Source organism: Hemibagrus wyckioides, linkage group LG18, assembly GCF_019097595.1.
Source record: "Hemibagrus wyckioides isolate EC202008001 linkage group LG18, SWU_Hwy_1.0, whole genome shotgun sequence".
NCBI lineage: Eukaryota > Metazoa > Chordata > Actinopteri > Siluriformes > Bagridae > Hemibagrus > Hemibagrus wyckioides.
Window position 1 is genome coordinate 2,958,069 of NC_080727.1, and position 11,932 is coordinate 2,970,000.

General features: G+C 44.4%; 1 protein-coding gene across 2 annotated transcripts in view; it reads right to left on the bottom strand.

Moving 5' to 3' along the window:
- cert1b (ceramide transporter 1b) overlaps positions 1-11,932 on the bottom strand; it is a 35,685-nt gene that overhangs the window by 1,650 nt on the left and 22,103 nt on the right. The window contains exons 4-15 of one of the 2 annotated variants that reach the window (XM_058414829.1): positions 9,975-10,082; positions 9,628-9,766; positions 8,089-8,172; positions 7,236-7,393; positions 4,787-4,879; positions 3,548-3,634; positions 3,354-3,440; positions 3,108-3,191; positions 2,517-2,612; positions 2,072-2,204; positions 692-762; positions 484-612 (exon numbers count right to left, since the gene is read on the bottom strand). In XM_058414829.1, the coding sequence (XP_058270812.1) occupies positions 484-612; positions 692-762; positions 2,072-2,204; positions 2,517-2,612; positions 3,108-3,191; positions 3,354-3,440; positions 3,548-3,634; positions 4,787-4,879; positions 7,236-7,393; positions 8,089-8,172; positions 9,628-9,766; positions 9,975-10,082 (1,269 nt within the window). The remainder of the gene's footprint in view (positions 1-483; positions 613-691; positions 763-2,071; positions 2,205-2,516; positions 2,613-3,107; positions 3,192-3,353; positions 3,441-3,547; positions 3,635-4,786; positions 4,880-7,235; positions 7,394-8,088; positions 8,173-9,627; positions 9,767-9,974; positions 10,083-11,932) is intronic. The other variant, XM_058414830.1, reaches the window with a different exon arrangement.

Here is an 11,932-nt window from a genome sequence, read left to right on the forward strand (position 1 = left end):
CCTGATCAGGAGAGAGAGGGTCAGTCTCTCAGCAGTTCAGACACACTCCACATGTCCAACACGCAGGAACAAGATCACTCACACATCCTCAATTACTGATGGACAGAATTATTGCAATAATTGTATCGAAAGACAGACAGACAGACAGACAGACAGACAGACAGACAGACAGACAGACAGAAAGAAAGACAGAAAGAAAGACAGAAAGAAAGAAAGAAAGAAAGAAAGACAGAAAGACAGAAAGACAGAAAGACAGACAGACAGACAGACAGACAGACAGACAGACAGACAGACAGACAGACAGACAGACAGACAGACAGACAGACAGAAAGAAAGAAAGAAAGAAAGAAAGAAAGAAAGAAAGAAAGAAAGAAAGAAAGAAAGAAAGAAAGAAAGAAAGAAAGAAAGAAAAGCTATGTAGACACTTAGCTATATTTGTGTGTGTGTGTGTGTGTGTGTGTGTGTGTGTGTGTGTGTGTGTACCTGGGCGTTGTCGTGGTCCACTGAGAAGTTACACACTATCCAGGTGTCAGGGTCGTTCTCGTTGCTGGCCATGATTTTCCTGATGGCCGATAAATACAGCACATCTCTCTGTGACGCAGGCCACACCCTCTGCAGGACAGAAACCAATCAGAAGTCAGAAACCTCCTGGGTCATTAACACACTGCTGAGCTGCTGGTCAGACGCTCACCTTGTGGGTCTGGTAGATGATGATGGCGTTATCCGACAACGTCTCCACTATGCTGAAGTTTTCAACCGTAGCTGGGAATAAAAAAAAAAAGATTAATTAACTAAAACGTCATCTGTGTGTGTGTGTGTGTGTGTGTGTGTGTGTGTGTGTGTGTGTGTGCGCGCACGTGTGTGTGCTCTCTACTGAATCTCTTTCAGCTCATCCTGTCTCTTACTAAAACTAGCTGCCCAGATTAGCATGCTAATGGTTTTGTTAGCATGTTAGCATGAACCCCAGGTGGATGATGGGTATTTCCAGAGTGGACAGAGATCTGCATTACAGAATTATGTGAAGAAGCCATCAGGCCGCACTGGACCATTTACCCTGCTGTCCCTCAGGCTTCAAGCACATGACCAGTGCACATGAACTTTAACTGAAGCCAATGAACGCTGATCAAAATTATTATAAAGTGCATTAGAGGAACATCAAGGAAAATGAAGAAGTATTAAATCGATAACGAGACGAAATCTGAGATCTGAGCTTTATTAGAGAGAGAGAGAAAGAGAGAGAGAGTGAGCAAGCGAGAGAGACAGAGAGAGAGAGAGAGCGTGAGCGAGAGCGCGAGCGAGCGAGAGAGAGAGAGAGAGATTCGATGATGCAATGCTGTGTAGGATTAGATTTTGTGTGCGCGCGCCTGTGTGTGTGTGTGTGTATGCACCCCTATGTGTATATATGTGTGTGTGTGTGTGTGTGTGTATGCACCCCTATGTGTATATATGTGTGTGTGTGTGTGTGTGTGTGTGTGTGTGTGTGTGTGTGTATGCACCCCTATGTGTATATATGTGTGTGTGTGTGTGTGTGTGTGTATGCACCCCTATGTGTATATATGTGTGTGTGTGTGTATGCACCCCTATGTGTATGTGTGTGTGTGTGTGTGTGTGTGTATGCACCCCTATGTGTATATATGTGTGTGTGTGTGTGTGTGTGTGTATGCACCCCTATGTGTGTGTGTGTGTGTGTGTGTGTGTGTGTGTGCACCCCTATGTGTATATATGTGTGTGTGTGTGTGTGTGTGTGTGTGTGTATGCACCCCTATGTGTATGTGTGTGTGTGAGTGTGTGTGTGTATGCACCCCTATGTGTATATATGTGTGTGTGTGTGTGTGTGTGTGTATGCACCCCTATGTGTATGTGTGTGTGTGTGTGTGTATGCACCCCTATGTGTATGTGTGTGTGTGTGTGTGTGTGTGTATGCACCCCTATGTGTATGTGTGTGTGTGTGTGTATGCACCCCTATGTGTATATATGTGTGTGTGTGTGTATGCACCCCTATGTGTATGTGTGTGTGTGAGTGTGTGTGTGTGTGTATGCACCCCTATGTGTATGTGTGTGTGTGACTCACTTTCCCAGTCGTTGCGGACCTCCGTATCCCAGAAGTAATGGCACACCTCGTGACCTGTTACACCTTTCACTGCGTGTGTGGCTTTCAGAGGGTCCAACACGATGCCGTTCTCCTCGACCTCTCTCCTGTACACCTACACACACACACACACACACACACACACACACACACACAAACACACCTTTTATTAATGCACTCATAAAAAAGTCTGTACAAAGATTTTGTGTTAGAAATGCAGAAATGTTTTCAAATTTAATCGGTCATCCTTATGGGGTCCAGCAAAAAGGTCATAACGGTCAGATATTCCTGTTTTTATGAGGAAATTTGATGTTATGTAGTTTTATCAGCTTTCTACTAGCAAGTCTTTATTACCAGTTACCTAGCAACAACATTTTAACCAAAAAAAAACAAAAGTGAATTCAAGGTCCCTCCTCCTCCTCCTCACCTTCATCTCTCCCTCCTCGACCACCAGCTGCCAGTTCGCATCTCCGCCCACATCCTGCAGGGAGTAGGTCATGTGACTCTGTACCATCTCCTCCACCTATCAGAAACACAGGAAGATGGGAAGGAAGAGGAAACGTCAGGGTCAGAATTAATTTTTTTTTCAGGGTTCGAGATGTCCACATGCAGCATCATGCATAATGACCAGTCAGTGCTGTGGGCTGAAAGAGAGATATTCTGAGAATGAGAGACAGATCTCTTCTAGCTGTAGTGTAGAGCTCAAAATAAATAAATAAAATAAAACACTCCAGACACCAGATAGAAAAAAATGGAGAGAGAGAGAGAGAAAGAAAAAAGAATTGTGTAAGAAAGAAAGAAAGAAAGAAAGAAAGAAAGAAAGAAAGAAAGAAAGAATTGAGTAGAAAAAAAAGAAAAAATTAAGTATAAATAAACTAACAAACAAACACACACTGGAGAGCAGACATGTCGCATTACTATACTGGGGGTCAGGGGGTCAGTGTGTATATCTTAGGTGAGGTTGTGTCTCATGCTTGATGTGTACACATGCTGTGGTGCAGCTAGGTGGCGCTGTTACCTCAGCACTGAACCTGTGCTCATGATGACGCACGGGACTGAGCACTACATCACAGGACAGAGGGGAGGTGGGCGGAGTTGGGGGCTGGAGCACAGACACAGGATGGAGAGACAGTGAGAAGGAACGTCGGAGACGGGAATATAAGACGTGATGACGTCTGGAAATTCCCGATCAGGAAAGACTAGCGTGTGTAAAGGAAACGTGTCATCCCTTCATGTGGGGTTTAGTTAAAAGGGGCCGGCTCACCTTCTCGGCGAATCGGTGCGTCCCCATCGTGGAATAGATGTCTCCGCAAGGCATGGGGCTCGGTCTCTGTATCCGAGATTTTTCTGTCTGGAAAACAGGAACACGTGATCGAATAATCAACTAATAATGATCTTTTTTCTTCGTAACACGGATAATAAACGCTTGGACGTGATTGGTGGAATAGTTTTGCCAACCTGTTCCTCTATTTTGTCTTGTCTGTCAAGAGCGGCTTCCACAGCGTCGAAGAACTCATCCTCGTTTATCAGACTGTTCGGGCCCTCCTGAGGACAGAGAGAGAGAGAGAGAGAGAGAGAGAGAGAGAGAGATATTATAGAGAATTAGAATATTAGCTACAGGTCAGTTGGATTAAACATGCAGTACTTCACTGTAACTCTGACTGTAATTCCCTGAACACAGGTGTGTTTAAGATTAACACCTCATCTCAGCAGCACACAGGTTGAAGTTAGATGAACTGAACATTTGGTAAGGGGGTGGATCATCTCTGGGGGGTAAGAATCCACTGCCCACGGCCAAGTTCAACACTGACCACACTTCTAAGATGGAAACCGGCACTTCTTATCAGCTCCAGTGTTTTGTTGTGTAATAAACACGCAGAGGAAACTTGGCCATAAAACTCCAGATTTACGAGCTGATAACCCCCACCCCACCCCCCACAGTGGCTGTAGAGAGCAAAGCGTTCTCTATCGCCCAGAAGTGATGCCCGGAAACATCTGGAAACATCTGGTACTGTATCTGTACATAAGTCAAACAAGCCTTTGATGATGTCAGCAAGTCACATGACCATGAGGTCATCACAGGATTAAATACAAATCTATCCATCCATCCATCTTTCTTTTCTACTACATTATTTCTATCTATCCATCCATCCATCTTTCTATCTATCCATCTATCCATCCAGTAGTCAATCTTTCTATCCTTTTTTCTTTCTATCCATGAATCTATCCATCCAGTAATCAATCTTTCTTTTCCTTTCTATCTATCCATCCATCCATCCATGCATCCTTGGTTTATTCATTCTTTCCTATATTCCTCCATTCCTCCTTTCTCTCCTACTCAATTCTTTCTTTCTTTCTTCTTCTTTTCTTTATTTTCTGTACAGGGGCAGAAAAATGTAGAAATACAGGAGTATCCCTTTAATTCCTCCAAATCCCTTTAAAGGCTCTGTAGTTGCCCTTGTCATTCTTATCATCATTCATGTTATTGTTTCGTAGATAAGGAATAATTACTGGTGTTTACTTATTCATTTTCATCATGACGACTGAATAGTTCTCTCTCATTTTTTAGAATCTGGTCATTTGTACACAAAGACCACGGCCTTACAGTTCAAATATAATAAAACACTAAACAGTCCGATACTCGCGTTCAATTTTAACCTTCCTGATAGCAGAATCGTGGAAAAAAAAATAACTCACCTCATAATCCGGGCCTCCGAAATGAGATTTCTTCTTCAGCTCGGACAATGCGGATTTATAGGCCTCCTCCACTCTCCTCCTTTTCTCCGTCTCCTACAGGCAGACAGGGAGAGCGATTGAGCGAATGAATGAACGGATGAATGAGAGATGTAGGAGGGCGAGAGAGCCCGAGAAAGAATGAAGGAGATACAGAGAGAGAGAGAGAGAGAGAGAGAGAGATAGCAGGAGTCACACTTTAGAGTTTATTACAATACATGTTCTCGTATTATGAGCCATGAGATGTTATTAAGCCATGTTGTTCCATGATAGACAAAATGACCGGTCTGTAAAATGACCAACTAATTAAATCGTTCCTTTAATAACCATCGAGTGTTAGGACTTTTCCACTGTGGCTCACACTTACACCACTGTATGTTCTGTTATTATTATGAAAGAGGAAGAGGAAGAGGAAGGGGGAAGCTCAGTGGTTACTTTAGAGGATGCTCAGACTGGAAGCGGAAGAGGATGATGAGGAAGACTAGGCTCAGTGTGGTTACTTTAAGAGGATGTCAGGATGCTCAGACTGGAAGAGGTAGAGGAAGAGGAGGAAGAAGAAGAGGAAGCTCAGTGGTTACTTTGAGGATGCTAAGATGCTCAGACTGGAAGAGGAAGAGGAAGGGGAAGGGGAAGCTCAGTGGTTACTTTAAGAGGATGTCAGGATGCTCAGACCAGAAGCGGAAGAGGATGATGAGGAAGAGGAAGCTCAGTGGTTACTTTAAGAGGATGTCAGGATGCTCAGACCAGAAGCGGAAGAGGATGATGAGGAAGAGGAAGCTCAGTGGTTACTTTAAGAGGATGTCAGGATGCTCAGACTGGAAGAGAAAGAGGAAGAGGAAGCTCAGTGGTTACTTTAAGAGGATGTCAGGATGCTCAGACCAGAAGCGGAAGAGGATGATGAGGAAGAGGAAGCTCAGTGGTTACTTTAAGAGGATGTCAGGATGCTCAGACTGGAAGAGAAAGAGGAAGAGGAAGCTCAGTGGTTACAGCACTGCTATGCTACAGATTGGATCCTAAACAAGTACTGAATGTATAATGAAGTGGAATTAGACGTCCAGTATCCAGTCTGTAGCACAGCAATGCCTTAACCACTGAGCTTCCTCTTCCAGTCTGAGCATCCTGACCTTGATCTGCCAGTGACTAAGGATGAATACACACACAGAAAAAAGCATGAACACATGGAACTTTCTTTGTCTCGCAAACTTCAAATCTGACCGCTTGCTGTCTTAAAGTAAAACCTCACCCTAACATGACTGTTCTGATTTTGTACACCTCCAGTCTAGATGACAACGTTTCAGGTACTGAAAAGCATTAGGCACCAGCATCAGCATAGCTGAGCTACAACTGTGAGCAAGACCCTTCACTCTCAATCGCTCAGTTAGTGGTAAAGGTAGTGATTGAAAATAAATGAGACTGTTGACTTGTTTACATTTTATCAACAAGATCCAACTGGAATTGGACCAGTGTGAGCAGGAAAGCCTTTAGAAACCTACTGGTTTCACCCCATGCTCACTTCAGGTGCAGGTCCAGGTCCAGATACGGACACTCCGGATATCTGAAGCTCTAAACAGATGCAGATATACCTCACTGCCTTACACCTTTTCACTGGTGGTATTGATGTTAATAAATCACAGCACTCTAGTCCGGCTCCACCACCCGAACAGCTCGTTTTTCTCCAGTTCCTGTAGCTGCATGCGGTAACAGAGCGACACACTACCACCTACTCACCACCTAAACTCCTGCTGTCATGTCGCACTGGCTGCTTTCCTTACTGTTTTCCTTAGAACAGGAAATAGAACCACATTACAGAAGGAAAGCTTTGTGTCGCTGTGAGTCACCGTGAACTGTACAGTGACTCGGAGGTGGAGCGGTTCTCCGCTTGATCATGAGAGGAACCTGTTTGGTGTGCATGAGTCTGTCCTGTTAACGGCCAGACCCTGAAATCATGTGACTGGGAACTCTGGGAGAAGAGAGGAGAAACCTCATATAGACAAAGTTTGTGGAGTGGTGAATCTAGTAAGAGAATAAGTGTGTGTGTGTGTGTGTGTGTGTGTGTGAAAAGGAGAGAGAGAGAGAGAGAGAGAGAGAGAGAGAGAGAGAGAGAGATGGAGACAGAGAGAGAAAGGGAGAGGAAGGAAGGCAGGGAGAGAAATAGAGAGAGCGAGAGAGAGAGCGAGAGAGAGAGAAAGAGGGAGAATGTCTCATCCAAGGTTTATTCCTGCTTTATTCCCAGTGCCACCAGATCTACCGCAACCCTAACTAGAATAAAATTCTTCCCCAATGTCAATGAATAAAAAACTCCAAGACGTGTTTAAACAGGTTCGATGAAAATCTGAGTAAATATTCAGCTTTAACTGCCTTCAGCTAGAGTCAGGTGTCTCAGTGCAGGTGGAAGCCTCCACATTTCCTGTACCTTGTCCAGTCTCCTCTGCCAGCTGTCCTCTCTCTTCACCATCAGGTCAATGCAGTGCGAGAGCGTGGCCAGGATCCCCGCTGTAGTGGCTTTAAACGTGATGGCCTCGCCTTTAAAATCGATCCCATTCAGGCCCTTAGTGCTCAGAGACTGGAACACTACAGAGACCAACATAATGACAACCATTACTGCATAGGGAATTATATATATAAAAATAATATATAAAAATAATTTTATATATATATATATATATATATATATATATATATATATATATATATATATATATATATATATATATATATATATATATATATATATTTTTTTTTTTTTTAAATGAGACCAATTAAAGGGGCGGTTTGTCATTTATTTAGAAACCTTTGCCCTCTGCCTCTGAGATAAATCTGATTCTAAACATTATCCGTTTCTCACTAATCCACATTATTCACTCTGTGGAAAATACTTATGCCTGATGAAGTGATGGTGGGTGGAGCTAATTTCTGGGCCAGAAAAATAAATAAATAAAAATACTAAAATGAAGAAATCACCACCCCAAAAAGCAATAACGCAAAGATATGTGAAATTTTTTTTGGTCTATAAACACACACAACTGTACCCTTTAAAGCATCACACACACACACACACACACACACACACACACCCCAATTCTTACAATAAAGTAGTTTAAAGTTTATGACCAGATCAAAGATGTTCTTTATCTCTATCTATCTCAAATGGTTCAGAAGACATTCTTTTAAAGACCTCAAAATTCATGAACTCTAATATTCAGTCAATAAACAAACAAACAAACAAACAATCAAAGGCTGTAAGATTCTGCTCAGGTAAAACTTACGCTTCTCTCTGCTGCCGTTGTGGTTGTGCAGAAATTCACCGTCGGCGCGAGTGGTAGGAAAGTCGTCTTCATCATCCTCCACAACTGGACACACACACACACACACACACACACACACACACACGGTTAGTATGAACTCGGAGACCCTGGTGGAAGTGGAAGGCAGTGACTAGAGCTGCCAGTAGATCAGGCTGCACAGTGAGACAGCAAGTGTAGAAACCCACCAACCTAGCACAGAGCACCACAATGGACCTGCTCTTCCCTCACAGAGAGAGAGAGAGAGAGAGAGAGAGAGAGAGGAGGCAGAAAAAGGAAAGAATGGGAGGAGAGGCGAGATCGAAAGAATGAAGAAAACAATGAGAGAGAAAAGAAAACAGAGTGAGAGATGACGAGGGGGAGGACTGTGAACGGATAAAAGAAGTAGCTGATTGTGTGAGGAGAGAGAGGGAGGGAGAGAGGGAGAGAGGCAGGGACAGAGAGAAAGAGAGAGAGAGATTGAGAGGGAGAGAAGAAGAAAAAGAGAGAGGGAGGGGGGGTAGAGGGAGAGAAACAGAGAGAGAGAGAAACAGAGAGAGAGAGACAGTGAGAGAGAGAGAGAGAGAGAGAGAGACAGTGAGAGAGAGAGAGAGAGAGAGAGAGAGAGAGAGAGAAAAAGAGATGGGGTAGAGGGAGAGAAACAGAGAGAGAGTGAGAAAGAGGGAAAGAGAGAAACAGAAAGAGAGTGGGAGAGGGCGAGGGAAAAAGAGAGAGAGGGAGAAGGAGGTGTAGAAGCGAAGAGTGAGAAAGTGAGAGAGTTAAGGAGAGATATACGTCAGAGAAAGGCTGAATAAAAGAAAGCAGAGAGCCAAAACAGGAGAGCAGGAAGTGAGAGATGAGAGAGATGGAGCTGTGTTTCATCATCACGTCACGTCACGTCTGATCTGTGTACGAAACCAGCAACTAATCAACAGCGGCGTGACGCAGTGCTGCCTTACACGAAGGACATGAACTTTTTATCCATTTATAGTAACGTTTAAGGCAGTGGAGCGTCTGTGGTACGAGGTGGCTCCTCAAAAGCTGACCTCGCTCGTCACGTTAAAGGGAAACCGAAAAGAAGTGCGACGTGAAGACTTTGGCTGAAACTGGAGACTCCTTCCAAACACATTAAACATACACTAGAGAGAAGTCCGCCTCACTCATTTCACTGCATTCCAAAGGTCAAGCTTGGTGAACTTTGACCTGCGAATCCACCGAGAAAATCCAAGACGGAGGAAGAGGTGAGGGGCGTGTCATGTCATATCTGGTCGCCGCCCACATTTGTAGTAGCCTGTAGAGCTTGAGTTACTACCTGAGCTTCTATTACAGAAAACAAGTCTGATTTTATAAAACATAAGAGCTTCCCGTCTTTCCGGATCTGGACCCTCCCCCCAACCCCGTATCGGCTCACGTGTTGCAAAAGTCGCACGTCCTCTAACCCTGTAAAAACACGTGAGCGGCGTATTATCAGTACTTCAGAGGCAGGTGTTGTGTTATAGTGTCGTCACGGCAGGGGTCACTCACTCTTATCCCTCTGCAGCTCGTCTCTGGACACGGCGTCTGAGCAGGCGTCAAAATATTTCTGCAGAGTGTCCACCTGCCTGCACAGGATGTCTCTGAACGTCTCCATCTCGGCTAGCTTCTCTCGCAGGCTGTGGCCCTTCTGCAACACACACACACACACACACACACACACACACACAGAGAGAGAGATAGAGAAAGGATTTACTACATAGTTCTGGAGCCTGGACCTGAGTGGTGTGATGATATAATATCTATTACACTGCACTAAACTTCAGACTGTAAAGATCTTTCTGGAAACTCGGGATGTGGAAGAGAGATCTGGAAAGCGTGTGTGTGTGTGATTGCACCTTAAAAGAGGAGGTGGAGGTGGCGGAGTAGCCACTGGTAGCTGAGGTGAGAGAGAGCATGGAGCCATGTCTCCTCAAACTGGATTCAGAGCCGTAACCGGACTCAGCCTGGAAGAGAGAGAGAGAGAGAGAGAGAGAGAGAGAGAGAGAGAGAGGGGGAGAGAGAGAGTCATATTAAAGGCCAGAAACACAAACACACTTTTATGGAAGTTAATAAAATAAAATAAAACCTGCAGCTTGTCACGTTACAGAAAAGTGCCAACACTGACACTGGAGACTCCTTCCCTTAAATGTTACTTTAGACTGACGGATGTGTTACCATAGAAACAATAACATGAGAATGTGGTATAATCATCACACATCCTCACTCTGTACTCGAATAACAAAGGGATCAAGAGTTTACTACAGTTTCGGTTGACATGGTTACGCAAGAATGTGTCAAAATCTTGCAACGGGATAGACGCGACAAATATGTAGGCAGTTCCGGAAGATTCCTCCTGAGACTTTCATGAGGGCTCAAAATAGAGCGTGTCAGGTGGCATAAAAACACACACTCACACCTGAGGCCAGACAAGAAGAGAGGCAGAGCGGCGGAGCAAGACGAGGCAGGCCCGAGACGGGCCCGGCTTAGCGTCTCACATCTTACACAAACAACCAGCTGACGCAAACCGTTTCTCAATAAGGTGTGTGAAATACTCTTACTGTGCGTGTGTGTGTGTGTGAACGAGAGAGAGAAAGAGAGAGAGAGAGAGAGAGAAATGGAAGGAGAGGTAGAGACCGTGGGAGAGGGAGACAGGGAGGGAGAGAGGGAAAGAGAGAGAGAGAGATTTTCCTGCTCTGATTAAGAAAAGCAGTTGGACTCGCCGGGTCAGAGCGGTTGGTGTGAGCACGCTCAGACAGGAGCTTCATCTCTCATGTTGCGAGATTCAGGGTGTGTCCTGACAGCGATCTCCACTGCACCACATCTAAAGTTCCTCCAGTTTCTGTTCCTCAAGTTCTTCAAGCTAAAGTCCAGAAAGTTCCTCATGCTGGTGTTCCTCAAGCTAAAGTCCAGAAAATTCCTCATGTTGGTGTTCCTCAAGCTAAAGTCCAGAAAGTTCCTCATGCTGGTGTTCCTCAAGCTAAAGTCCAGAAAGTTCCTCATGCTGGTGTTCCTCAAGCTAAAGTCCAGAAAGTTCCTCATGTTGGTGTTCCTCAAGCTAAAGTCCAGAAAGTTCCTCATGTTGGTGTTCCTCAAGCTAAAGTCCAGAAAGTTCCTCATGTTGGTGTTCCTCAAGCTAAAGTCCAGAAAGTTCCTCATGTTGGTGTTCCTCAAGCTAAAGTCCAGAAAGTTCCTCATGCTGGTGTTCCTCAAACTAAAGTCCAGAAAGTTCCTCATGCTGGTGTTCCTCAAACTAAAGTCCAGAAAGTTCCTCATGCTGGTGTTCCTCAAACTAAAGTCCAGAAAGTTCCTCATGCTGGTGTTCCTCAAGCTAAAGTCCAGAAAATTCCTCATGCTGGTGTTCCTCAAGCTAAAGTCCAGAAAATTCCTCATGTTGGTGTTCCTCAAGCTAAAGTCCAGAAAATTCCTCATGTTGGTGTTCCTCAAGCTAAAGTCCAGAAAGTTCCTCATGTTGGTGTTCCTCAAGCTAAAGTCCAGAAAGTTCCTCATGCTGGTGTTCCTCAAACTAAAGTCCAGAAAGTTCCTCATGTTGGTGTTCCTCAAGCTAAAGTCCAGAAAGTTCCTCATGTTGGTGTTCCTCAAGCTAAAGTCCAGAAAGTTCCTCATGCTGGTGTTCCTCAAACTAAAGTCCAGAAAGTTCCTCATGCTGGTGTTCCTCAAACTAAAGTCCAGAAAGTTCCTCATGTTGGTGTTCCTCAAGCTAAAGTCCAGAAAGTTCCTCATGTTGGTGTTCCTGCATTACTGTATGTTCTCCAGAGTTCAGCGTCGTCTACATTTCCTATGTAACGTGACTGTT